General features: G+C 39.4%; 1 protein-coding gene across 4 annotated transcripts in view; it reads right to left on the bottom strand.

Moving 5' to 3' along the window:
• LOC122562098 (septin-9-like) overlaps positions 1–27791 on the bottom strand; it is a 322559-nt gene that overhangs the window by 122881 nt on the left and 171887 nt on the right. For 3 of the 4 annotated variants that reach the window (XM_043714621.1, XM_043714624.1, XM_043714622.1), the window contains 2 exons: positions 23653–24300; positions 17347–17382 (listed from right to left, as the gene is read on the bottom strand). In XM_043714621.1, coding sequence (XP_043570556.1) covers positions 17347–17382; positions 23653–24300 — 684 coding nt within the window. The remainder of the gene's footprint in view (positions 1–17346; positions 17383–23652; positions 24301–27791) is intronic. The other variant, XM_043714623.1, reaches the window with a different exon arrangement.

Here is a 27791-nt window from a genome sequence, read left to right as displayed (position 1 = left end):
AGCTTTCACAAACCAAGGAGCTAGTGGATTCAGGGGCCAGGATAGATCCCTACTGACTTTCTAACACATCCAAGCACTGCAGGTCGGAAACGTGAACCATCTCCCCATGTCTTAGTGCCCTTTAATACCTATTAACTCGAGGATAAATTTAAAGTCAAAGTCAATCAGTAAGATAATTGAAGTGATTGTCAGAAAGTAAACCAAAATAGAATTAGCATGGAACGTCCTGAAAGGAGAAATATCATTGTCTCATTTGGAAGGCAAAAACTAATCCATCTCAGCTTCATACAGTTCAGTGCATACTAAGTTTATTGCCCCCTCCCCTCACTTGTATTCTGAAAAAAGGTAAATGCATGAAATAGAAAATCTCTAAATGACAAAAACAATACAATACAGGAATAGGCCCTTCGGCCCTCTAAGCCTGCGCTGCCACATTTTGCTCTTCCATACTAAAAAACTGTCTTCACTTACAGGATCCATATCCCTCTATTCCGTTCTTATTCATGTATTCATCCAGGTGCTTCTTGAGCTAAAGGCACACTCGTGAACATGAGGATGCTAATTCTGATCACTTTCTACTGCATTGAAGAAAGTCGTGAAAATGTTCTGAATATAATCACAATTTATTTAGTTAGGCCGCATTTGTGTTCAATTCTAGTTACTACATTACAGGAGGCTTGAGAGGGTGCAGAAGAGGTTTAACAGGATGCTGCCTGGATTAGACAGTATGAGCTATAAGGAGAGGCTAGAAAAATTCAGGGTGTTTTCGCTGTAGGGATACAGGCTATAGGGAGACTTGATGGAAGTTTATAAAATTATACATTGCATATAGGGTGACAATCAGAATCCTTTTCCCAGAGTTGAAATGTCGAATACAAGGGGGCATGCATTTAAGACGAGAGGGGGAAAGTTCAAAGAAGATGTGAGGGGCAAGTTTTTATTTAAAACAGAGTGGTAGGAGTCAGGAAATGCACTGATGGGGTGGTGGAGGAGACAGATGCAATAGGAGCATTTAAGGTGCTTTTAACCAAACATATGAATATACAAAGAATGGAGGGATATAGATTAAGGACAGGCAGAAGGGACTAGTTTACTTTGGCGTCATGTTCAGCATAACATTCTGGGCCCATTCCTGTTCTGTACTTTTCCATTTTTGATGTTCTAATTCCAAAATTATTAAATGGGTGCTAGTAAAATTAATCTTTGATATACTGGGGCAGTAGCTGATGAGCACGTGCATTCAGCTTTCTTGGAAAACATTGCAACTGTAACAAAGATTGTTGAGCCTTACAAATCACGTGTATGCAGATCAGAAGGATTATTTTGCTGAAGTTAAAGTGATGACCATGCTAACTTTTAATATACTGTGATGCAAAAAAACATACAAAGTTTTATTTGGAGATATTGGAAAAGGAAATGTAGCTCCACTCTTATAGAAGGCTCTGCAGGAAAAGAAAAGCAGCCTCATGAGGCTTCTCTTGGGAAAAGAATGGCTGGGCTCTAAGGTTAAAGTTCATTCTTGTGGGATCTTTGTCATACACCAAAAAGGATGTGTCTTTGGCAAGTAAATTAAAAACAAACAAGCATTTAGTTATTTCTCACACCCACATTAATGTACATTTATTATGGAAGGTTACATGCTTTTGTAATTCACTCAATAATTCCAACAAGTCACTGGGAAAACCATTAAAGTTTGAGCAGTGCCTTGAACCTGCAATTTCTTTCCCCCTTAATAGAGTTTCAACACTATATAAAATGTTAATTGTATTGGCATTAACATGAAAGCTCCAGAGAACTACTTGAGTGAGAGGTTTGTTCAGTTCACTCACTCCTGGGTTAGTAACATTTTAGAACGTTGAAAGCTAAATGACAGAATACATGCAGCCTTCTCTTCCAGTCTGACTAAATGCTCAGTAATTTCAGTTATTCACTGGCCTGCATCATGGGCCAGGTTCCTGGCAGATGGGACTAGATTGGGTTGGGATATCTGGTCAGCATGGACGAGTTGGACCGAAGGGTCTGTTTCCGTGCTGTACATCTCTATGACCCCTACCTCCCTCCCACAACAGCAATGAAAGCAAGTGCTACATCAGCACAATCTGTTGTGTGGTTTGATGAGATCCTAACTGAAGGTCCTCTTAACTGTTTGCAAAACAATCTTTTAATCTTTCACCTCCAAGAGCTGGGAGAGCTCTCCGACAGTTTGCTCTTCCATCAGCACCACCCAGGGCCATTAGGAATGGGTATTAAGTGTGGCTTCGCTGACAATGCTTCTATCTTACGAATGGACAAAAATAAAAAGACAAAAATAAATTGTTTGTTTGATTGCTTGTTCGTGTCTGCTGTTTTTGAAAAATTTGCTCCAGCAACTTTGCACAGGTATGCATTGCATGCATGTATCAGGAAATTTAGGGACACATCCTCAAATGCTCCAACCATTTCCATATTCCAAGCATGCACTCCCAGTGATCAATGATTCCTGCCAGCATCATGACAAATTGACAGTTATGTCCAGAGCCACAAAATTTTCTAGAATGCATTTCCATTATTCTTCTGGTTTTCCACATGGTTTTTAAATTATTTGTCAGCTGTGATTAATCAGATATTAACATTGAAGTTTATTGACACATTTGCAAATATTTTATCATCAGATCTAAGTGAAGAATTATAAACTTATTCAAGTTTAAAGTTCTTCAAACATTTCCTCAATGGTAACATTTATATTTTGGTTTTGCATTGCAAAATACAGTTTTTAAGTGTAAATAAAGTAGAAACAGATGCAAAAAAGTTACTGCCCTCTTTCATTGAACATAGTCATCTTGCACAATTATAACTATCAACTTTGTTTAGAGCCACCGTAGGTTAGGGCTCTTCCAGGGTTGACGGAAGGCATTAGCCAAACTGTCTTAAGATTTCAGTTCCTTAACCTGGAGGTGCTATTCTGCCTTACCATTATAATCAAGCAGTAACTACAGGGACAGAAGTATTGTACTAATCAATAAATAAACTTAAGCAAAACTTTACAAATCATGCAACACTCCATCAGGGTGTCACTATTGATGATTAGCATTAGTGCAAACTGAACTTTAAACAAGATGTTGACACCTTCCCCCAGGTTATTTTGACATGGTATGTGAATGATAACTCCCACAGTACTCTTGGAAAATGAAGTCTGAGGAGCCTCCATCTTTGTCAACTCAAAGACTTGTCCTACCACAGATGTATGCATAGCTCTGAAACATACAATCACTTAGTATTTCTGTCTTGAGATGTAAAAGTTGTTTTTAAAAAGTGGAATCAAAGAAGCATCTGCAAATTCTGCAGCCCTTAAGACAAAAATTGACTGCTGCCAGGAATTCTTCTCGTGAGTTATTTCGGAGGGGAAGCAAGACAAAAGTAAAAACTCACTGTGTCTGTACGTGCGTATCTGCACGCATGTTTTTAATTCCTATATGAAAGGTTCAACATATTTCAAAGAGCATTCCACTGTTGGAAATCTTCAAGAATGATCCAAGAAAGTTTTATGATCTTTAAAAGAATTAAAGCAAACTTCAACAGCCTTCTATTTTAATTGTTTGCCAACACTGCTGGTCCCAGACGTATGATTTGGCAGTGAAAACAAACACTCCCTTAGCACTGCCATTATCTGTGGGAGTCTTCAACTATACACATTTCCCTACAGTTAAGAAAGCCCAGCTTGGAAAATTGTACCTAAAAAGCTGCTTAACCTTTATGACTGTGATCTTCAGCATTTTACCCTGTTTCTGACGTATATTAACTCATATATATTACATGGATTTACAGTAAGTAAATGTTTAAAGCTGAACTATTTAAGGTTGTTTCACTTTAATGTCAGTGATTAAACAGGACCTGTAATTTTGCAGAGGGCCATGAGAGTATTTTAAAAATAGTTTCCTGCACAACCTGATTGATCCAGGGAGTGCAGCAGTCACCGCAGTCTCTTAAGGCTCTCCAACTCAAGCGGACTCTGCTGCCCTCTCCTCGGCTTGTACTCCTGTTTGAAATCCAGATTCATTCTACAACTGAATCACAGGTGACATGGAAGTAGTTCTGATGTTTCAGATTGTTGGGGTTTTTACTATATTACATAGTATTCTCAAGTAACCTTAAAAGCTCTTCCTTCCTAACTCACAACTAAGGGTCAGGACAAGGAACCACTGGGAGAATCTTATGAAGGCCTCAGCTCAGTACTTTTGAACTGGGTCAGAGCTCGAGCTTTGAACTGGATTTGGAGCTTAGAATGGAATGGAATGGAATTTGAAAGGATATACAAGTCTACGAGAAGGAAGTAATGAGAGGATGGGTCAAAGCATGGAGACAGGCAACAGTTCAAAAAGGTCAAGAAGCAGAGAAGGACTGCAGCAACCAGGAGGATCCTAGAGGAGTTTCAGGAAGCAGGACCGCCTGTGAAGACATGGTATATAAAACAGCCAGTCACATCTTTCATATTTTAAAAATTATTTAATTTAAAAATAAATCAGTTAGTAACGTGAGTTTTGTCACATTCTGGAAAGTCCTACAGAACCCAATCAGAGTTCCGAATGGTAACCAATATCTCACTTAACATTGTTCACTTTAAAATAACAATGTTCAGGAATACAACCCCAACTTTAAAAAATGAGGGCTAATTGCTGCAATGCCAGCTTGACAGGCATCTGTGCAACAATAGGAAGAACCCTCAAAAGATTAACTGCGCTAGAAATTATATTTTTTTTAAAAAGTCAGCAAGAAAAAAATGCAACTAATTTTACACGAGACTATTGAGCATAAGGCATGGGATTAAAATGGACCTATTAGCCAAAATGTTACTTGTTAAAAAAAACCAGATCATATAAAACCAATTTAATACATTTAATCTCCTGAGGATCAACACAATAGGCATCTAATCACACTCTTCCAATGTTTTCAAAAGAATAGGGCCCTACATTTATATAAGTCTTTGTCATATACCAAAGTAACCCTTGAACTTTACAAGGAATCAGTCAACACTATACAGGAAGTAGGGTTAAGACACATCATTGAAAGGTCAGACTACTAAAGAGCAATGGCAGGATTTCAAAAATGAGTGCAGAAGTCACAAGAATGTAGCCTGAAATTCCTTTGATAAATCTCAATAACATTGAGAGTGAAAGCTCTGCCATTTTTAGCAGAGTGAAGGAAAATTGGATGCACCATAAAACCAGAAGGCACAAAACAGAAAATGCACACTGCTGTGACAGAAACGAGGATGAACATTTAGAAGTAGAATAGACAATGGAGTCTAGTAGACAACACTGTATAACTCAACCACTGAGATGACAAAGTTAGAAATGTGAACAGCAATGTTGCTAAAATATTAGAAAAGGTAGAAGCAGGCAGGTGGGGCTCAATTCAAATGAAAACTGAATAAGGGTTTGCAGGCAGACGAAATTAGATATTCAGCACACCCAATGAAAAAGGCTTAATTTGTAGCAATACTGAGTTGAAGAAATTTCTGTCACGTGACACAATTAATGAAGGTGGCATCAGGGCAGCAATGTAGCACACTCAGACGCCAGAAGGAAACTGCTTTTTGATTTCATGAACAAGCAATGTGTACGCCAATAAACTTTGGGATATGTTGGATACAAACAGAGAAACAACTGAAGGTGCACTAATCATGTTTGGATGTGTATAAATGGAGGAAGAACAATGATCCTTATTAAAAGCTCAAGAAGGATGCAACCACAATTTCTTTCCATTCCAGAGTATATGGTAGGTATCACTGATATTTAGGAGACAGTAATTTTAAGACTGCCTCTTCAGGAGTGTAGAATAGACACCATCCTGTTTAACAGTGCCTGCAATGCAAATCTCTTTACATACTGTAATTTTTTAAATTACAAAAGAACGCTATGAAATAAACCAGAAATAAAACAGTAAAAAGAAAGCTGAAACAGGCAAACATGATAATTAAAAGAAAATAATCAGCTAAATATCATCTTCACTCTAAACAATACTACATTGAACTGTTATTTAAGTATTTACATTCCAATTTGCTGAAATATACATTATAGTAATAATACAAAGCTCATAAACATACATAGAAGGCTTATAAGACGTGGTGAGAACTTCCTTTGCATGCTTAAGAAAACAATTTGTCTTGCAAAGAACCCCCGCCCCTCTACACTAATTGTAGAACAAATATTGCGGAATGCATGCATATTGTCTATAAAACGTACGAGAATAATTACCACCCTTTCAGGTCTCAGTGTACCAATATCAATGCCACGTGCTAGAATTGATGCAGTCACTTTTCAGTGGTATATATCAATTAGAAATAAAAACAGAAGTTGCTGGAAATGCTCAGCACACATGGCAGCATCTGTGAAGAGAAATCAGAGTTAACGTTTTGGGTCCAGTGACCCTTCCTCAGAATCAGACATGTTAACTTTGACTTCTCTGCAAAGATGCTGCCAGACATGCTGAGCTTTCCCAACATTTTCTGATTTTGTTTCTGATTTACAGTATCCACGGTACTTTGGGTTTTCAATTAGAAATGCCTCGCCACAGTATTCAAATAGCGAGGACACACAGCAGACCGTGTGCAAGGATGTTTATGTAGTACATAGGAATAGTAAATGCTCAAGGATAATGCAATAGAATATTCCTGCAGCATGAATTAGTTAAAGTTAGAAAAAAAATGAGCAAATATAATTTTCTTCTCAAAGAAAGATTGTTTTATATTTTAAGTTTCTAAGTAAGCAAAACCTTGAACAGGCTTGGTGTGGCTTGTTCCAAAAAGTGTTTGCAGGTGGAGCCCATGGTGAAGGACATATTTCCAGTTCCGATTTTATTAAAATCTAAACAATATTTTTTTCTTCAAATGTCCACAGTGGCTAAAGCACACAGACCAAGGTTTCCTGGTTGCTCATATATGAAGCTTGGAACGATGTGATTTATAATTGTGCCATTATGACTTTAATACAATTCTAAAACTGTAGTTAAGCACTAATAATGAAGATTGTAAACCTGACTTATTTTCTGTTGGTGATTTTCAATCGCGCATTTGACAACATAAGACTTTTTACCCTGGCGCAAAAATTAAATTCCATGAGAACAAGTCTCCACTGTGTTTCCTAAACACACCTTCAGGTTTACTCTAAAAACATGCTGAAGTGTCAGTAAGGCAATGCTTGCTTTGTAACTATCAACTGACACAGAAAGATATGTCATGCAAGAAGGTATAAAGATCACTTTGTTAATAATGAATTTCTATGAAAAGTTATTGGGTATCATTTTGTCCACTCACAACATTGCAGTACCATTAAAAAAGATCAGCTATCAATTTTTACCATACAGATTAGGAGTTTGCACCTTCTCCCAGTGTCTGTGTGTGTTCCCTCCCACAATCCAAGATGTGCAAGTTAGGTGAATTGGCCATGCTAAATTACCCATAGAGATCAGGGATGGGTGGGTTAGGTGCATTAGTCAGGGGTAAATTTAGAGTAATACGATAGGGGAATGGGTCTGGGTGGGTTACTCTTTGGAGGGTCGGTGTGGACTTGTCAGCCAAATGGCCTGTTTCCACACAGTAGGGGATCTATGGTTCTATGATTCTATATTATTTGGGGGGAGATTTTTCATTTTCCTGGCACATCTGGAAGCATTTACTGTAACTTCAGTCCTACATTTGCCAAGAGGTGCAAGCGAGGAGCAAAGGAATTCTGGGAAGTTATTAAGTGGGTGAGCTCTATGTTGCCAGGGTCCGGGATGTCGCCGATCGGGTTTACAAGATTCTGAAGGGGGAGGGTGAACAGCCAGAAATTGTGGCACATATTGACACCAATGATGTAGCCAGGAAAGGGATTGAGGATCTGAAAAGTGACTATAGAGAGTTAGGTTGGAAGCTGAAGAGCAGGAGGAGTAGAATAATGATCTCAGGTTTTCTACCGGTGACACGAGATAGTGAGATGAGAAACAGTCAGCGAATGCAGCTTAACATGTGGCTGCGAGGCTAGGAGGGAGGGCTTCAGATACCTCGACCATTGGGATACCTTCTGGGGAAGGTGGGACGTGTATGTGAAAGATGGGTTGCACCTGAACTGGAGGGGCACAAATGTCCTGGGTGGGAGATTTGCTCGTGTGATTCGGGAGGGTTTAAACTAGTTTGGCAGGAGGGGCGGGAATCAGAGCCACATGTCTGAGAGGGGGTCAGTTGTAGACGGGACAGTGACAGGATATATTGAATCTATCAGGAAGATTTCTCACACGATGAAACAAAGGGATCGGTTAAAAGTGTGTCTGCTTTAATGCAAGGTGTGTCCAAAATAAGAGTGACAAACTTAGAACATGGATCAGTACTTGGGGCTACGATGTTGTGGCCATAACAGAGACGTGGGTTTCACAGGGGCAAGAATGGTTGCTTGATGTTCCAAGGTTTTGAATGTTTAGAAAGAACAGGGAGGGTGGAAAAAGAGGAGGGGGTGTAGCATTGCTAATCAGAGAGTGCATCACAGCTACAGAAACGAAGATTGTTGAGTCAGTATGGGTGGAAGTTAGGAACAGCCACCGCATAGGGGTTTTCTACAGACCACCTAATAGCAGTAGAGAGATTGAAAATCTCATAGGCGAGCAGATTCTGGAAAATTGCAGAAGTTGTAGGGTTGTTGTTATGGGTGATTTCAACTTTCTCAATATCAACTGAAACCTCCTAAGGGAAGATGGTTTGGATGGAACCGTTTTTGTCAGGTGTGTTGAGGGTTTCCTTACTCAGTATGCAGACAGACCGATGAGGGGAGAGGCCATTTTGGATTTGGTGCTCTGCAACGAGCCAGGACAGGTATTAGATCTCGCAGTGGGAGAGCACTTTGGTGAAAGTGATCACAACTACCTCACATTTACCATAGCCTAAGAGAGTGAAAGGAGCAGTTTCTGAGGGACGATATTTAATTGGGGAAAAGGAAATTATGATGCTATCAGACAGGAGTTGGGAAGTACAGACTGGGAGCAATTGTTCCATGGAAAGGGCACAGCAGACATATGGGGACTCTTTAAGGAGGAGTTGTTGCAAGTGATGCACAAATTTGTTCCTGAGACAGGCAAGAAGGGGTAAGATTAAGGAACCTTGGATGACAAGAACAGAGGAACTTCTTGTGAAAAGGAAGGGAGCTTACGTAAGGTGGAGGGAGCAAGGATCTAGCACAGCTTTAGAGGATTACAGGCTTGCTAGAAAGGAGCTCAGAATTGGACTGAGGAGAGCCAGGAGAGTGCATGAAAAAGGCTTCACAAGAAGGATTAGGGAGAACCCAAAAGGTATTTTACTCATACATGAGGAAAAAGAGAATGACCAGGGAGAAGGTTGGGCTGATTAGGGATAGCGTAGGGAACTTGTGCGTGGAGTCTGAGCAGATAGGGGAAGCCCTAAATGAGTTTTTTGCTTTAGTTTTCACCAAGGAAAGGGAACTTGTTGTAAATGAAAACTTAGAGGAGTTGGGATACAGTCTTGACCAGATCAAGATTGATGAAGTTAATGTGCTAGAAATTTTGGAAAACATTAAGATTGTTAAGTCTCCAGGGCCAGACCACGTTTATCCTAGGCTGCTCTGGGAAGTGAGAAAGGAGGTTGCTAAGCCGCTGACGAGGATATTTGCCTCCTCACTCTCCACAGGAGTTGTACAGGAGGATTGGAAGGAGACGAATATTCTTCCTCTTTTCAAGAAGGGTAATAGGGAAATCCCTGGCAATTACAGACTAGTCAGCCAGTCTTACGTCTGTGGTCAGCAAAGTTTTGGAAAGAATTCTGAGGGATAGGATTGATGACTATTTGGCAAAGCATAGTGTGATTGAAGGCTTTGGGAGGGGCAGGTCATGCCTTACAAATCTTGAGTTCTTGGAGGTGTAAAGACACGTCGACGACGGTCGAGCAGTGGATGTGGTGTATACGGACTTCAGCAAGACATTTGATAGGGTTCCCCATGGTAGGCTCATTCATAAAGTCAGGAAGTATGGGATACAGGGAGATTTGGCTATCTGGATTCAGAATTGGCTGGCTGACAGAAGGCAGAGAGTGGTTGTCGATGGAAAGTATTCTGCCTGGAGGTCAGTGTTGAGTAGAATCCCGCAGGGCTCTGTACTTGGGTCTATCCTCTTTGTAGTTTTTATAAATGACTTGGATGCGGACATTGAGGGGTGGGTTAGTAAATTTGCAAATGACACAAAGGTTGGTGGTGTCATTGATAGTATAGAGGGCTACTGCAGGCTGCAGCACGACATAGACAGGATGCAGAGCTGGGCTGAGAAATGGCAGATGGAGTTCAACCTGGATAAATGCGAAGTGTTGCATTTTAGAAGGTCGAACTCTAATGCTGAATATAGGATTGAATATAGGATTAAAAATAGGATTCTTGGCAGTGTGGAGGAACAGAGGGATCTGGGTGTGCAAGTACATAGATCCCTCAAAGTTGCCACTCAAGTGGATAGCTGAAAATGTGTTGCTGGAAAAGCGCAGCAGGTCAGGCAGCATCCAGGGAACAGGAGAATCGGCTTATGCCCGAAACGTCGATTCTCCTGTTCCCTGGATGCTGCCTGACCTGCTGCGCTTTTCCAGCAACACATTTTCAGCTCTGATCTCCAGCATCTGCAGACCTCACTTTCAACTCAAATGGATAGGGTTATTAAGAAAGCATGTAGTGTTTTGACTTTCATTAACAGGGGGATTGAGTTTAAGAGCCGCGAGGTTATGCTGCAGCTCTACAGGTGCCTGGTGAGACCACACTTAGAATGCGGTGACCAGGTCTGGTTGCCTGACTGTAGGAAAGATAGAGGCTTTGGAGAGGGTACAAAGAAGGTTTACCAGGATGCTGCCTGGACTGGAGGGGTTGCCTTACAAAGAAAGGTTGAATAAGCTCGGACTTTTCTCTCTGGAGAGGAGGAGGAAGAGAGGAGACCTGATCGAGGTATACAAAATAAATGAGAGGATTGAATAGAGTCAACAGCCAGAGACTATTCCCCAGGGCAGGACTGACTGGTACAAGAAGTCATAGTTTGAAGATATTAGGAGGAAGGTATAAAGGAGACATCAGAGGTAGGTTCTTTATGTAGAGAGTGGTGAATGTATGGAATGTGTTGACAGCTGTGGTGGTGGAAGCAGAGTCATTGGGGACATTTAAGCGACTGCTGGACATGCACATGGATAGAAATGAGTTGATGGGTGCATAGGTTAAGTTACTATATTTTACATTAGGATTAAATCTCAGCACAACATCATGGGCCATAGGGCCTGTTCTGTGCTGTGCTATATGTTTTCAACCACCTGTTCAGAGATGCTATTACACATCTCTGGAACACATAGGACTTGAAATCAGGTCTCCTGAATGAGAATTAGGCACACTACCACTGTACCACAAGCATCTGCATATTGTCAAGGCGATTTTTATGGAAATAAACATGATTTTACCAAAAACCATTACACTCATCATGCGATCCTCTATTTTATTGGACCGTGTATATTTCATAATAAAAGATAAATGCATCTCAGAGCAAGACTTGACAAATTGAAAATTGGTAGTAGACTTGGAAAAATTGCAATTTCAGAAAATTTTGCACCTAAAATCTTTACAGTTTATAGCGTTTTTAATGTAACAAAATAATCCAAAGTATGAACAAGGTGGTAATAAAAAATGAAGAGGAGATGACTAGGGGAAATGACTGACACCTTGGCTTCAAGAATCTTATAAAGAGAGGCAGATATATTTAGGAATGGAATTCCAAAGGCCAAGACACAATCGAAAGTAAAGACACTGTAGTGGAGCAATTTAAAAATCAAGGATGTGAATATTAGAGAACTGCAGAATTCAGTGAGCTGTAGGAAGTTACAGAAATATTAAGAGGCATTTAATATGCAGACAAGAGAACACACAAGCACTTCAAAACTGAGCAACTGTCAGTCCAAGTACCAGATTAGCTCAGCGTACAGAATGTGGTGGGTGAAGGAAAACTGATGCATATTGATATGAGCCCAGAGTTTTGAATGAGCACAGATTCATGTAGATAGAAGCTGTCCAGAGACATTCAAATAGTTTTTTTTTTAGATTAGATTAGATTAGATTACAGTGTGGAAACAGGCCATTCGGCCCAACAAGTCCACACCGACCCGCCGAAGCGAAACCCACCCATACCCCTACATTTACCCCTTACCTAACACTACGGGCAATTTTAGTATGGCCAATTCACCTGACCCTGCACATCTTTGGACTGTGGGAGGAAACCGGAGCACCCGGAGGAAACCCACGCAGACACGGGGAGAACGTGCAAACTCCACACAGTCAGTCGCCTGAGGCGGGAATTGAACCCGGGTCTCTGGCGCTGTGAGGCAGCAGTGCTAACCACTGTGCCACCGTGCCGCCCTAGTGATGTCTAGTAAGAGAAAGCAACAATGAGGAAATCAGCAGAAGGGAAAAGCAAGGTTGGAGTTGAGTGATTCTAAACGTTACCACCTGAATTGGAAATCAGCATTTATAAAAAAAAGAGGAATCACAGCATCAGTCAGAAACACATCTCCTGACACACCAGCTAGAAAGAAAAATACAGCTAGACCTATTTAGCATTATTCTTTGCTAATTCATGATGTTTGTAGAAGAGTGCTAGAATAGCTTTACAACTATATTTAACCATTCAAATATTACAAGCATGTGATAATTTACTACTGACGTCTAGTCAGTGAGTTTGTTCCTATGGTTCAATCAGCTTTTGAAATGAAAAGCAGAGGATTTTAGAAAAACTTTTTTTTCCCCTAGAAGATTAATGTTTAAGCTGCCAAAAATCTAAAATTTCTGTCCCTGCAAGTATTAGATCATTTTTTGGCTCCTCAATCTACCCCCTCTTGGCTTTTTGTTCTCTCCCTTTATGGTATTCAGCAGTTAATGCTTTCAAATTGGACGCAAACTTTTTCCAAACACACTTTGAAAATGTCATATTTGGTTTCAAAATGGTTTTCTCTGATAATGTTGTTAAGACAATCCACTTGGCAATCGTGGCTTTACTAACAATGGTTTGCTATCTAGCTAAAATCATCAAGCTTTCAAGTTGCTGTGGCAACAAAACAAAATGTGGTGGCCTAAGGGAATGACACAAATGCCTCAAGGAAACCAGATGGGTTTCCAAATTTTTATCTTGTGATCCTTCTCTTTTTGGTTATGTCACAGAAGGAAGGAACTTGTTCAATCAAAAATTATTTTATTATTTACATATCAGTTTAAAAAGGTATGGTTCAAGGCTTACAATACAGTAGTCCTGAAAGTATTTCCACTTTTGATAAACTAAATCAAAACCAAAAGAATGGATAATAAAGTTTAACAATGCCTGCTACATCTTGAGGATTAAATGAGGATTTCAATACTTAGAGGAATCTGTTTTGACATCATTGCCCAATATTGCTGGTTGCAGGCTTCTGTGAAAATCAAACACCAGGAGAAAACTCAACTTCGTGACAGAATGATGATTTTGACCATTTTTGAGATCCATGATAACAACCTGAGAGCTGTTGGTATTTCAGAACTTGATCTTTGCTGAAAAACAAGACTACTGCCAGAGCTTTTGATTTTGCACTCCTCAGGGTGAATGTCAGAATGCCAAAATTTACTTTATAACCTCCGGCACTCTTCTCTCCTGTTGTATAAATCGTGTACATTTGAAGTTTGACATTTATGCATTTGGCCTGATAAGTGCAAGATAAAAAGCTTCAGTAACAATTCTCACTTTTCCGCACTTAACAGTGATTTCACTCTAACCTCCAAAATTTAGACTGCAGATGTCAGCAATTGGCAATTAGGGCACACACAATCAATGCTCCCTCCAGGATGTTGGATCATGCGACAACCTGAAAGCTCCCATGCAAACACATGAATTGGTCTCCAAGTTGCTGCACATGGAAACAAAGACTGCATAGTTGAATAGATCACCCACACATTACAAAGTAGATGTATTTGTATCACTGCAACAGGTAGTTAAGCAGGTAATTTGAGGTTCATTATAATTTACCCAATTAAAGGGGGATAGCTGGGCATGATGTGTCAACGGGGCTGTAAGACCGAGTAGACAATAAACAAAGAAAGGTGGATTGGTTTCTGTTTCACCAACTGGCTTGAATCTGAACCGATGTTAGTAGAAGATGGTTGCCTAAAAAGGCAAAGATTAGGAATGAAGTGTCCTTTTCAGGCAGAAAATTGCAATTACAGTTACTTCAGAGAGAAAATTTTGAAACCAAATGTAAATTCTTGGGACATGAATTTTCAATGTTTGGCAAAGCTGAAATAATTAAATGGAAAAATGAAGTGGTTGTGAACATGGGATATGCCTTCACCAAGATAAAAAAAACGACATGGATTTGGTTATGTTGCTTCCTAATAGAAGCTGAATCAGATATAAAGTATTCTTAGAGATGGAGTCTCAACAACTGGTTGCTGAGCAAGGTTTGAAAATTCTATTAAAGTTTATGGACAAGTTTTATAAGAAAGATTACTTATTAAATGCACTGAGGTATGGCCAACCTTTGTGAATTTGGAGACCAGAATGAGTAATCAATTGAAGAATATATAATGGCATTTAAGAGACTTCTGCAAGTTTGTAGAAATTATTTCTGAAGATTTCTAATTCAGAAATTTCCTTTAAGTGTTGGACTGTGCCAGGTGTCAAACATGGACAGACTTCTAGTATTAATTAGAGTTAGATTTTCAGGGGGAAAAAGAAAAACAAACTTTTAGAACAGATATTAGGAACCTTAAATATTTTCCTGAAATATTTTTATTCCCAGAGGTTTTGTGGCTTAATTGGGGCATTCAGCAGTAATGCAACAAACAGAGAATTCAATGATAATGACAATGTGTGACCATTTCATTACAGACAAAAAGTGCCAATATGAAAAAAAAAGAATCAGGAAACTAAAAAATTAAGTGAGGATAGATGGGCTTGAAAAGTCTGTTTTCTCTTGTGAGCCAGTCCAGAACTATGGGCGCTGTTCTAAAACTTGGGGTCATGCTTTTTAAGACAGATTGAGAGAAAAATAAGTCTCCTATAGGTTTATACAACTTTGAGCCACTGAATATTTTTTAATGAAAAGGTAGATTAACTTCTGTGCCGAACTAAATGATGAAATCACTCTAAAGGATAGATGTGAACATGGAATTCAAAACAGATCAGCCACAATTATATTGAATGGTGGAGCAGGTTCGAGAGGCCAAATATGTTTCTATTTCATATGTTTACATATCCATACACATCTGGCAATTATAACAGCCAGCAGGAATTGGACAACTATAACAGTAAAATAAATCCCCAGAAAGCTTGGGCTATGTTCATTTGTTTTAGGTGCCACTTGAAATAACAGTGTACAATGAACTGATCTAAAAGGAAGTAACAAGGTTTCAAAAGTTATGCACAACATGGAAGGTTTAAGAGGTGGAAACAGTGATACTGCTCAGGTGGAGAGAACTGCACTAGTTACAAGAAGTTTCAGCCTGGCAATGTTAGACGGCAGACTCATTTAATTACACTGTTTTGGTCAGTAAATGCATGTTCAGAGTGTGTGGATGGATTGGTTAATATGTTACCTAGATTCTTTAAAACAATAATAGAGCAAAGTAATGCGAGGGAATTTGAGAGTTTTAACCATTTTACAACAACATCATGCTGAAATCACTAAGAATAGTAGTGATTCCCTTTAAAATAGCTAGGGTAAATCATTTACGTCAAGTGAAATGTCCTTATCAATGAGGAGGCTATCCATGAAAAAGGTTCAAATGAAACTGGAAACTGAACATGACAAGGCACTGGCTTTTAAGAAATCTGTAGATTTACACAACCCATATATTACTGTATACCTTGTAATGCTTCACATGTTAATCTTCAAGATGCCTATTTGAGTATGACAGAGTTCATCATGTCCTTGGTAAGAAAGAATAGCGAATATTTCCCATGGTCTTAGGAAGCCAAGAAATTAAGATAAAGCAGTTCAAAGCTCCTGAACTGCTGAAACTTTGGCACTAATGGAAGCTTTAGTGGTGCATTTGTCTAATATTCCAAAGGAAATCTTATACAAAAAAAAGCAAATATTTGCCCATAGAATATTGTGTGAAAAACCATAATCTTTGTGACAAAGTACATTCAATGAAGGGTGTTGCTGGGTAAAAGTTTGAATGCTGACCTTGCTAAAAACAAAAAGGAAAATGTTAAAAAGAATTTTTTCCAAAACAAAGTGGGTTAATGCAAACACCAGTCTTCATACTACTTCACACAAAAAAAGTGTTTAAACACAAGCGTATGAAGTAGGAGCAAAAGTTGGCCATTTAGCTCCCCCAGAATCCTGCCTACTTTCCTTAAAGTCTCACCTCCAATAAATTATTGGAGATAATCAAAAGGGAGATGTTTCTGGTGTGAGGAATTAAGAAGAAATTAATATATTCAACTTTTATTTGGGCCACTTTGCAATCAACCTTCTCTTTATTCAAAGAAAGGTAAATATGGAAGGCTGATTGCATTGGATGGAATAAATATACACTTTTGTTCCTGATCACCTAGGTTTAAGATATACAATAAACCATTTGTGATATTGTTCATTAGCTTTGCTTAAAAGCTTAAATATTTCCACAAGCTTTTATCTAAAAAGATGATGGGATTCTTTATATTGCAAGTAATTAATTGGTGATTTTCAAATTGATTAATCAAAGCAAGAACATGCAGAACTGGAGTGTGGAAGGAGCTGCAAGACTGTGTAGTTAATAATCTTGACCCACAATGAAAGTGTCCTCCTTCCTGCCTTACTGAACACAGCCATCTTATTTTATATTCAGTCATTGCTTGACTGTCCTAGCACATTCCCTTTGGTAAACTCTTTTGTAATGCAGATAGGCCAGAAGCTAAAATTTACCAAAGACTCCAAGTTCATACCTTCCTGTTCTGCTGCCCAGAATACTGGGTCTACCTTCAATCTAGTTAGTTAGTTAGTTACCTCTATAAGAGGCTCCCTCATGAATCGACTAAGGTTGAGAAGTCCTAGTTGACCAACTCTTTAATCATAGATCCTTCTTCCCAGACTCTTTTCTCCATTAAATAAATTCGATGTTAATATATTTTCAGAGATCCTGCTATACAAGTAAACCGAAAGAAATATTTTATCTTTCAATACTATCCATTATCACCTTCGTCAGCATTAAAAGCATTTGAGCAAAAGAAAAATGTTTATTAAAATTTGATTGCAACCAGTCTTTAAATCTACAGAGAGTAGAGGAATGCAGTTTAGCAGCCAAGGGAAAGATGAAGTTCGTTATTTTTACATTTGTTGGGCAGAGATTTGGATGATAAGTTACTTACTGCAGCCAAAGCTCAAGGTGTGTGCTATGTGGGTTCCTAAAACATAAAGCATAAGAATATTAAATCTTTCTAGTTGTATTCACAGAACAAGAAATCAACACTTTATAACTCTTTGAAGAGATCATTTAATTGAAAATGCACAACATATTAAAACCAATTAAATACAGGACCAACTTGTAATCAAAATGCAGTGAATTGCAAGGAGGAAATGTTTGAGTGGATTGAGGTCTGCTGTGATTGAACAAGATAGTTTGGCTGTTTTGCAACAAAGTTTAGCTCAGTCTGAACAGCGACAGGGCATTCATTCCATCTATAAAAGGTTTGCAGTCAAAAAACCAAACTTTTTTTCCAAACAATTTACAAAAAATGTAGTATTCAGCAAAATATACTTTGGCTCAGGTGATGAAAGAAAAAGAGAACAAAACACAAATTTAACTGCATCACAAGGAGGCATTCAATAAACTCCAATGTTGTGTTGCAACGGAGGGTAGTTAAGTGATTGAACCATTTGATTCCAACATAACATACAGCCTAGAAGGGGGAGGCCATTGGGCACTGTGAGCCTGTTCCCTCATTGAATAAGATCATGATCATATTGTAGTCTCAACTCCACTTTCCTGCCTATCCCTCGCTAACCATAGATGTTGGCCAACTCGCGAATCAATCTACCTCTGTTTTAAAAATATTCCATCATTTCAGTACAACTTGACCTTCCTTTGGGAAATAAAGCAGGGAAAGTGGGGCCAGTGACATTAATTACATTAGTTTTACAATAGTGATGGAAAAAGGATAGAACTTCAACTTTTAGATCAAGCCTAAAAGACAGGAAGGACAATTTTGATGGTATGAGGCAAGAACTTTCGAAAGGAGAAAGTGAGGACTGCAGATCAGAGTCAGAAAGTATAGCACTAGAAAATCACAGCAGATCAGGCAGCATCTGAGGAGCAGGAGAGGTGACGTTTCGAGCATAAGCTCTTAACCAGGAATGGGGTGGGGGGTGGCGGGGTGCAACGGGACAGAGATAAATGGGAGGGAGTGGGGCTGGAGGGGCAGGAAGGTAGCTAGGAATGACGTAGGTAGATGAAGGTGCAGGTGGAAGTGATATGTCTGAGGGGAGGGTGAAGTAGATAGGTGGGAAGGAAGATGGACTGTTCAAGAGGGCGGTACCAGGTTGGAGTTGTTGGATCTGGGATAAGGTAGGGGGAGGGGATAAGAGGAAACTGGTTAAATTGACATGGATTCTGTGTGATTGGAGGGCTCCAAGGCAGAAGATGATGTGTTCTTCCTCCAGTCATCAGGTAGCTAGGATTTGGCATTGGAGGCCACCCAGGAGTTGCATGTCCTTGGCAGAGTTGGAGGGGGAGTTGAAGTGGTCAGCCACAAGGCAATGGGGTTGTTTAGTGAGTGTCCTGGGATGTTCTCTGAAACGTTCTGCAAGTTGGTGTCACATCTCCCCAGTGTACAGGAGACCACATCGAGAGCAACGGGCACAGTAGATGAGGTGTCTGGATGTGCAGGAATATTTCTGCTGGTGTGGAAGGATTCTTTGGGGCCTTGGAAGAAGATGAAGGGGGAGAGGAGATATGGGCACAGGTTTTACACCTCTTGTGGTGGCAAGGGAAGGTGCTGGGGGTGGAGGATGGGGAAGCATGGAGCTAACGAGGGAGTCATGGAAGGAATGGCCCAGCCACCTGGAGGATGAACCCCTTATCTTCTGCCTTGGGATCCTCCAACCACACAGAATCAATGTTGATTTCACCAGTTTCCTCATCTCCCCTTCCCCCACGTTATCCCAGATGCTTCTACTCCAAACCCCACTCCCCATTTATCTCTCAGCCCCCTTGGACCACCCACCCCACATTCTTGAGGAAGGGCTTATGCTTGAAACATCAATTCTCCAGCTCCTCAGATGCTGTCTGACCAGAAGAACTTTCAAAAGTTGCTTAAGGCCAAATGGGGTAACTAGAAAGAGAATAGGGTCCCTTAAATGATAAGCAAGGTAGTCTAAGTGTGGAACTGCAGAAGAATGGGGGTAATATGAAATGAGTATTTACTCTTTTGCATGAGTATTTACTGTGAAAGAGGATATGGAAGCTATAAAATTTGGATAAATAAATAGTGATATCATGAAGTGTCCAAATTACAGAGGTGGTGATGCTGGAGGTCTTAAAAACAGAGGTAGCCAAATTCCCAAGACTGGATCAGATGTACCCTGGAACTTTGTGGGAAGCTAAAAAGTGATTGTTGGGGCCCCTTGCTGAGATATTTGTCTTATCAATAGCCATTGGTAAACTGCAAGACTGGAGATTGGCTACAGTGCCTTTACTTAAGGTGGTAAGGAAAAGTCAGGGAACTATAGACCGGTGAGCCCGACATCAGTGGTGGGCAAGTTGTTGGATGGGTTTCTGAAGGACAGGATTTACATGTATTTAGAAAGGCAAGCACAGGTAGGAATAGTCAGCATGGGTTTGTGTGTGGGAAATCATGTCTCACTAACCCGATTGAGTTTTTTGAACTCAAGTAATAAAGAAGATTGATGAGGACAGAGTGGTACTCGTGATCTGTATGAACTTCAGAAAGGTGTTCAGCAAGGTTCTACATAGTAGATTTAACTGCGTTAACCACACAGAATACAGGGAGGACTAGCCATTTGGATACAGAACTGGCTTGAAGGTAGAAGACAGAGAGTGGTGGTGGAGGGCTGCTTTTCAGACTAGAGGCCTGTGACCAGTGGAGTGCCACAAGGATCAGTGCTGGGTCCACTGCTTTTTGTCATTTACATAAAATGGGATATGAACATAGGAGGTATCGTTAGTAAGTTTGCAAATGATAATGAAATCGGTGGTGTAGTGGACAGTGAAGATGATTACCTCAGAGTACAGTGGGATCTTGATCAGACAGGCCCATGGGCCAAGGATCGGCAAATGGAGTTCACTTTAGATAAATGTGAAGCGCTGCATTTTAGAAAAACAAATCAGGGCAGGACTTATATGAAATGATAAGATCTTGAGGAGTATTGCTGAACAAAAAAAGACACTGGAGTGCAGATTCATAGTTCCTTGAAAGTGGATTTGCAGGTAGACAGGGTAGTGATGATGTTTGGTATGCTTGCCTTTATTGGTCAGTGCCTTGGAGTATAGGTGTTGGCTGTACAGAACATTGGTTCGGCCACTTTTGCAATACTGCATTCAATTCTGTTCTCTCTGCTATCGGAAAGATGTTGTGAAATTTGAAAGGGTTCAGAAAAGATTTACAATGATGTTGCCAGGGTCAAAGAGTTTGAGCTAAACAGAGATAGTGAACAGGGGTTATTTTCTCTGGAGCAGAGGCTGAGGGGTGACCTTATAGAAGTTTCTAATAACATGAGAAGCATGGAGAGATTGAATCGTCAAGTTCTTTTTCTCCAGGGTAAGTGAGTCCAAAACTAGACGGCATAGATTTAGAGTGAGGGGGGAAAAATTTAAAAGGTACCGAATAGACAACTTTATCATGGAGGATGGTGTGTGTGTACGGAATGAACCACAAGCGTAGGTGGTGAAAGCTAATACAATTATAACATTTAAGAGGCAACTTGATGGGTATACAAATAGGAAGTGCTTAGAGGGATATGGGCCGAATGCTGGTAAATGGGACTAGATCTATTTCAGGCATCTGGTTGGCATGGATGAGTTGGACCGAAGGGTATGTGTCTGTGCTGTATATCTCTATGACTCCATGACCCATTCAGCCTTCATTGCTCTCTGTGGATCAGAGATTAGATCACAAACCTCTTGTAAAAAAAAAAATTGCTTATCTCTATCCTAAGTTGAAGTCCCCTTTGTCAACAGTGTTCCCTAGTCTCTACCACAAGAGGAAACTTATTTTCAGAATCTATCCTCTCATTATTGTATGTGTTTCAAGAAAATCACCTCTCTCCTTTCTAAATACCAGTGGATACAGGTCCAATCTGCCCTAGCTTTCCTAACACGATATCCCAGAGCCCAGAAAGGAACATTCTCCAAACTATTTCTAATGCAAAAAAACCCACCAAAATTGTACACAGTACTGTAGATGTTGAGCCAATACAATTCTAGCAAAACATTTATACTTTTACATTCATTCTCTTTGTAATAAAGTTCATTTGGTTTACCTTTATCATCAGTTGCTGTCCCTACATACTAACTTGTTGTGATTCACATACCAGGACACCCAAAACTCTCTGTACCACAGGGTTCTACATTCTCTCCATTTTGTCGAGGGAAAAAAGATCATTACTGAGTACAGTATTGAGCATTTGCAAAAGGAATTATTTCAATGCAATGTCAGATTGCAAAACTGAAGCCATGATATGTATGACTCCAAGACGTCCTCCATTATTAACGTCTGTACATGGTTATGTTCATTAAGATGCTGGTCACCAAGGAGCTAGATCTCATCATACCATACATCCCTTTTTTATTGGGTTTGCCAAAAATCAATAAGTTCTCATTTACATAGTGTACTGCAGTTGCTAAATTTTTGACGACTCAATTAACATATTTATATCCCTCACAGGCTCCCTTTATATAGACTTTTATCGAGCCAGAGCAGGTTTTATTTATACATCACTTCCTAACCGTAAGTATAGATTGATGTAAAGTAATTAATGACCTTGTCACTCAGTGTGCATGCTTATCAGTGTGAGAGGGGTGCCTAGCATGAATGGCTGGACAATCTTTGCTCAACCTTAGAAACATTTAACATTTGTCTAGTCTGGCATTGTTCACAATGAGCAAAAGCCATGTGGCAAATTCCATGCGTAAGCCATTTTACACTCCTCTGCAATACTAAACTGAACAACTCTTAAACACTTGCAAGTTGAACACTCCACATGCAAGTTAACTTTTTATTTAGCAAAACCACACATTTTGGCACTTTCGCCCCCTTCAATAACAGCCCCTCTCTACACTACATACAAGTATCTGTCTCCAGACACGAAGAGCTGATAAGTGGATACATTTTTGAATATTTTTCTTCTTTCATTTTGTTTATGCTGAATTAATTTTAAAATGACGGTTGAAGGAGAGATATAGTTATTTGATTATTTCATAGGAAGACTGTTATTGTGGTTGTTGTGGTTTTGCAAAGTGAGACAGAGTGCTTGTAACCACTTGCTTTGCCTTAAATTGGTATTTATCAACTGCATCACACAATATTCAGTTGGTCATGTACAACTATAAATGCCAAGAATGAATAATTTGTTCAATCAAGAAATATTTCACACATTAAAATTACACTCAAAATTGGATTAGAGAAGATGGATGAATTTGGTGCAACAACTCTCATTATAGCCACCACAGTGCCTGACAATATAATGCATGCAGCATATGGACTTTGTAATCTAACAATGAAACACAACAAATGCTTGAAATTATATAGCATCCTTATGTAATACATTCCATGATACCTCACAGGAGCATTATAAAAGAGAATTACACCCCAAACCACATAAGATGACACTCGGGCTCACTATCAAAAGCTTAGTGAAAGAATTCAAGTTTAGCAGATCTAAATGGGAAACAAAGAAGTTACAAAATCAGGGGGCTTTGGGGAGGAAATGCTAGAGCTTTAGGGCCAAGACACAGTCAAATCCAGCTAACAACAGCAGAATGATTGAAAAGTGGGATGTCCAAGAGGTCAGGATTAGATGAGAACAGATATCACGTGGAGCTCGAGGAGATTAAGGAAGGAGCAAGACTATGGAGGAATTTGATGTTTAACCATTTTCTATACTGAAATTTGCAACATTTAAATAATCTGCTTCAAAAGACCGATCTATACATAGTCTGACAAACATAAATCCCATCATTGGTTGCTCAAGGCAACTTGAATTCTCCAAAAGCATTTTTGTAGAAAAGGTCTACATCACATAGAAAGAATTAGAATTAGAGTTGACATTTCATCCACATTAATCTGCCATAATAGGATAATGGCTTTTCACACTATTCTAGCAGCTCTAAATATTAATCACGAACCGTAACTGTCTTCCAAAAAAGTTAATGATATAATCTTTTTTCCTTAAAAGCTTGAAAAACAGATCCTTGAACAAATATTGCTGCTAAAATGAAAATATTCAAATGCCGGCAACTAAATCACTAATACCACAGACACGTTTATCTGATCGTACAGAAGCAATGTTAAGCATGGCTTAAAATCCAAGTTATTTATGTTTACCCAAACAATATAGATATTAACTAGTACCAAACTCTATCCTTGAAATCAAAGCATGTTTTGAAGGAAACATTGGAAATTCATGAGCAGTAGAATACGATAAAAACTTCTACTCACTGTTCTGAATCTTCACTTTGGTTTCAGTAACTGCTCTCTCGAGCTGCATTTCCTGTTTCTGCTGGTAGTTAATGTGGGGAGAGATTGAATTTTCCACTGGTTTCACTGGTGTTTCTTGATGCTTTGGTGTTTGAATCTCCACCTTTTTTGGAGATATCTCACTCAGGGATGGTCCAGAACTTTCTGTTCTTCTCGGAATGGATTCAGCAAGCTTGCTTCCTGTGGTTTCCAATCTCCTTGAGGTGATCTCCTGCAGTTTTGTTCCAGAAACTTCTGTTCTCCTCGGCACCATTTCTGGAGGCTTATGGCCTAGCAGTTCGGCTCTTTTAAGACCAATCTTTGGTACACCATGGCTTGCACCATCGACTTGTTTTGAAGACAGGTCAATAGAAATTTCTGCTCTTCGAGAAACAGGCTCTGGGTGCCTCGGTCCTGTAATTTCAATTCTTTTGACGGATGACTTTGGGGATTTAGCATTTGGCGCTTCTGCTTGTTTTGAAGTTGGATCTGCAAACCTTGACCCCAAATCTTGATATCGGTGTCCAGATGTTGGCGTCGATCTCAGTGGAGGAGTTGGACCTCGCCTACTTGAAACAGAGGAATTTGGTGTCTGATCAACTTCCTCGACTTCAAATGATCTCTTCAAAGCTAAAAGAGAGAGAAAAATATACACCAATTAACTAAAAGATTTTTTTCCTATTATCATAATTTTTCAGCATAGACCATATAACCATTATTCCATGATATAATTTGCAGCCCTGCCAACATGACCATAGCTTACAAACTCCAACCCATAGCTGCACCAGGTTCCTGGACAATTAAGAACAAGTAGAATTTCTCATCACTGCTCATTCAGAATGGGTGCAATTTTAACTGTTTCAAAGTCCACTCACTTGTGAAGAATTAAAATTGCAGCCAACATAGCATTAATCTGGCAGAGTTTTAAGTTAGGAATTCACACCCATAAGAAACTGAGATGCATTCTAAGGCCATTTCACACAGGTTTCCTTTCGCCTTTTGGGAGGATCATATTCCTCTGGTTGAAAACAAACTCCAAAAAAGTTTCAGGGCAGAAACGACAATGCATGAACCTGTTACACTTAGAAAAAAAATCTAAATGACCATTCAAATTCAGCTGAAAGTCTCATAACAGAAAATGCAAATTGTTAGTTTCACAATCAATAGTCATGTCTGAAACGGAGTACACTTCTAAAATATGATCCTTCACTGCAAGTGAACTAGATTTTGCTGCTTTCACAAAATAAAGCTCAACAGCACAATTTATTCTGCTGTGTGGAGAGACTTGTACCAAATGCAAGCAGAAATCGGACAATATTTAAGATCCCTTTTCAGCCCCTTGGCTGGGCTACAGATTACTACCACTTCCAAAGACTCGTTATGATACACAAACATATGCTTATTGTCTCAATACATTTGCAAACTTTTGAAGGTCATGATTTACTATCACTAGAGGAATTAGTGTTGATGCATCAATATTTATTCTCCATTATGTTTCTACTTAAAAAGGTTAAGGCATGGGCAACTACATTTTACACAAATATATTCCCTTTATTCGACTTTCTACATGAACAATGTTTCCAATAGTGTGTTCTATACCCTCAAATAAACAGTTTGGAAAGAAAGCAAAATTACACTTACTGCACATCTTTATTTTCCATTGCTTTGTTATATAAAGTAAGTAAAATTCCTTAATTTGTTTCATATTTTCCCCAATTATAAGCCCCAAAAATCTTAAGTTGTTCATTGTGTCCTATGACACCCAGGAACATGGCAAAGACGGAGTTTCACCAGATTCCCTTCTTAATCTAGAGTTTCCTGGTTGCTCTAGAAGGGGCAGAACCTCTGTTCAACCTTTACAGAGCTAACAGCAGCCAGAGCACGAGAACATCCTCTGCTGGGCATTCCTGTACCCCTTAGTTTCAGTTCAGACTTGTTACTTCTGTAGAAACCCAGAGAGTCAAATCATAACCTCTGCAAGACAGATAGGGGTCCCATGTGAAAATCTGAAATAAACAGCTGGCTTCATGGAGACCATGTAATCATTGTTGATTGTTGTAAAAACCCATTTGGTTCATTAATGATATTTAGAGAAGGATGAATGGGTCTATGTGACTCCAGACGCACAGTAATACAGTTGACTCTTAAGTACCCTCAGAAAAATAAGTGATAGTCAATAAATGCTTTCTTAAGCAGTGACACGCACAAATGATTAGATTTTCAATAAACGTCTTTAAAACAAAGACATTTTGAGCAAAGCAGCCTCGTTAGACAGGGGCCGTGAGACTGCAGTCAGGAGAATTAAAATTGGGTTCTCATAGTAAAGTCAGTAACCTTGGCCAGGTAGACCAAAGGTGCCAAAGTGGCACTTGTCCAGCTTACCTCCCCTCCCCTGTAAGCCCCAGTGCTGAAGGATCCCTTAAGATTTCAACCAAAACACTAAACACTGAATAAAGTTTGAGCTACAAAAAGTATAAAAAAGGGACAAGTTTTCAAATGTCCATGTCATTGGTCTTAATCCAATGGAACTCCGATCTCAACATTATCTTTGTACTTCCAGGTGACATTGTATATTGCAAGATTCCCAGGATATTACCAGCAACAGTTTCATACAAGACTACCTATACATTGAAACTTCATGAGATTACAATTCCATCAAATCACTACATTTCAAAGTTAACAATTGTGTTGCTAGCACATGCACTGGAGGTAGGGACAGGCATTCCAAATTAGTAAGGGCCTAATTAAATCGCATGGTAATCTTGAAAATATGCTGCAGATGTGCTCAATTTCTACCTGACATGATGGAATTATTGAAGAAAGAAAATCTTTTGGAAAATTAGTCACTAACAATAGCAGACTGCATGAGCATGATTCATTGTTCTTTATTTCCTTGCTCTGTGTAACCAAGTGAAGTAATGTCAATTCATCCAACATAGTTGGTGAAGCAGCTAAACATAGGCTAACTAATCTGCTATCAGATAACAGAAGTGCCACATAAAGTGGCTGTTTCGATCCCTAAATACAGACCTGTACAAGTTGTATAGAATGCGAGAGTCAAGCCTGCAAAAGTGATGCCGTCAAATAGAGATGTCCATCACTGCAAAATGCTGGTTGAAGACAAGGAAGACTCTGCACTAAGGACATTCCCTTGAAAGGGAAAGTGGAGATCTAGAAGATTTATTTATCAGTACATTGAGTACAGGAGTTGGGAGGTCATGTTGTAGCTGTACAGGTTGGTTTTGGTGTTCCTGCAATAGGAAAGATGGTGTGAAATTTGAAAGGGTTCAGAAAAGATTTTCAAAGACGTTGCAAAGATTGGAGGGTTTGAGCAATAGATAGAGGCTGAATAGGCTGGGACTATTATGGGCATGGATAGGGTGAATAACAAAACATCATTTTCCCCAGGGGAGGGAGTCCAAAACTAGAGGGCACAAGTTTAACCTAAGAGTGGAAAGATTTAAAAGGGACCTAACGGGCAACTTTTTTCATGCAGAGTGTAGTGCATGTATGGAATGAACAGCCAGAGGAAGTGGAGGCTGGTACAATTACAACATTTAAAAGCCATCTAGATGAGTGCAGGAATAGGAAGGATTTAGAGGGATATGGATCAAATGCTGGCAAATGAGTCTAGATTCAGTTTGGGAATCTGGTCAGCATGGACGAGTGTACTAAAGGGTCTGTTTCCATGCAGTACAGCTCTATGACTATATATTTATGGGGAGCCCAATACTGGTCAGTGAATTTACAAAAAGAGTGAAACAATGAGGCCTGGATGAGGGTGGGAAGAGAAAATTCCCTAGAATATTCAAGCAACATTCATGAAAATAAGTGGTCTGAAAATGAACATTAATATTTATACTAACAGTAAAAAAACCGATAGGATTGTGGGCTAATATACATTAGCACAGGTGAGGAGGAGGATATAACATGAGGAGACAGTTCATTCACTGATGGAAGTAGCACTTCTCCCAGATGAGGTGTCAGTTGTCCATATGAAAATCATAAAGATACTAATCTGAATCCAGGACAGTGCATTTAATCACTAAAAGGTGGGAGTGGAGAATGGATATGGAAATAGAGCATGTGGATCTCCAACAGAATCACTAACAGAAGCAATT

Source organism: Chiloscyllium plagiosum, chromosome 24, assembly GCF_004010195.1.
Source record: "Chiloscyllium plagiosum isolate BGI_BamShark_2017 chromosome 24, ASM401019v2, whole genome shotgun sequence".
NCBI classification, from domain to species: domain Eukaryota; kingdom Metazoa; phylum Chordata; class Chondrichthyes; order Orectolobiformes; family Hemiscylliidae; genus Chiloscyllium; species Chiloscyllium plagiosum.
The sequence above is the reverse complement of the archived record's forward strand: the minus strand, read 5'-3'. Positions and strand labels throughout refer to the sequence as shown.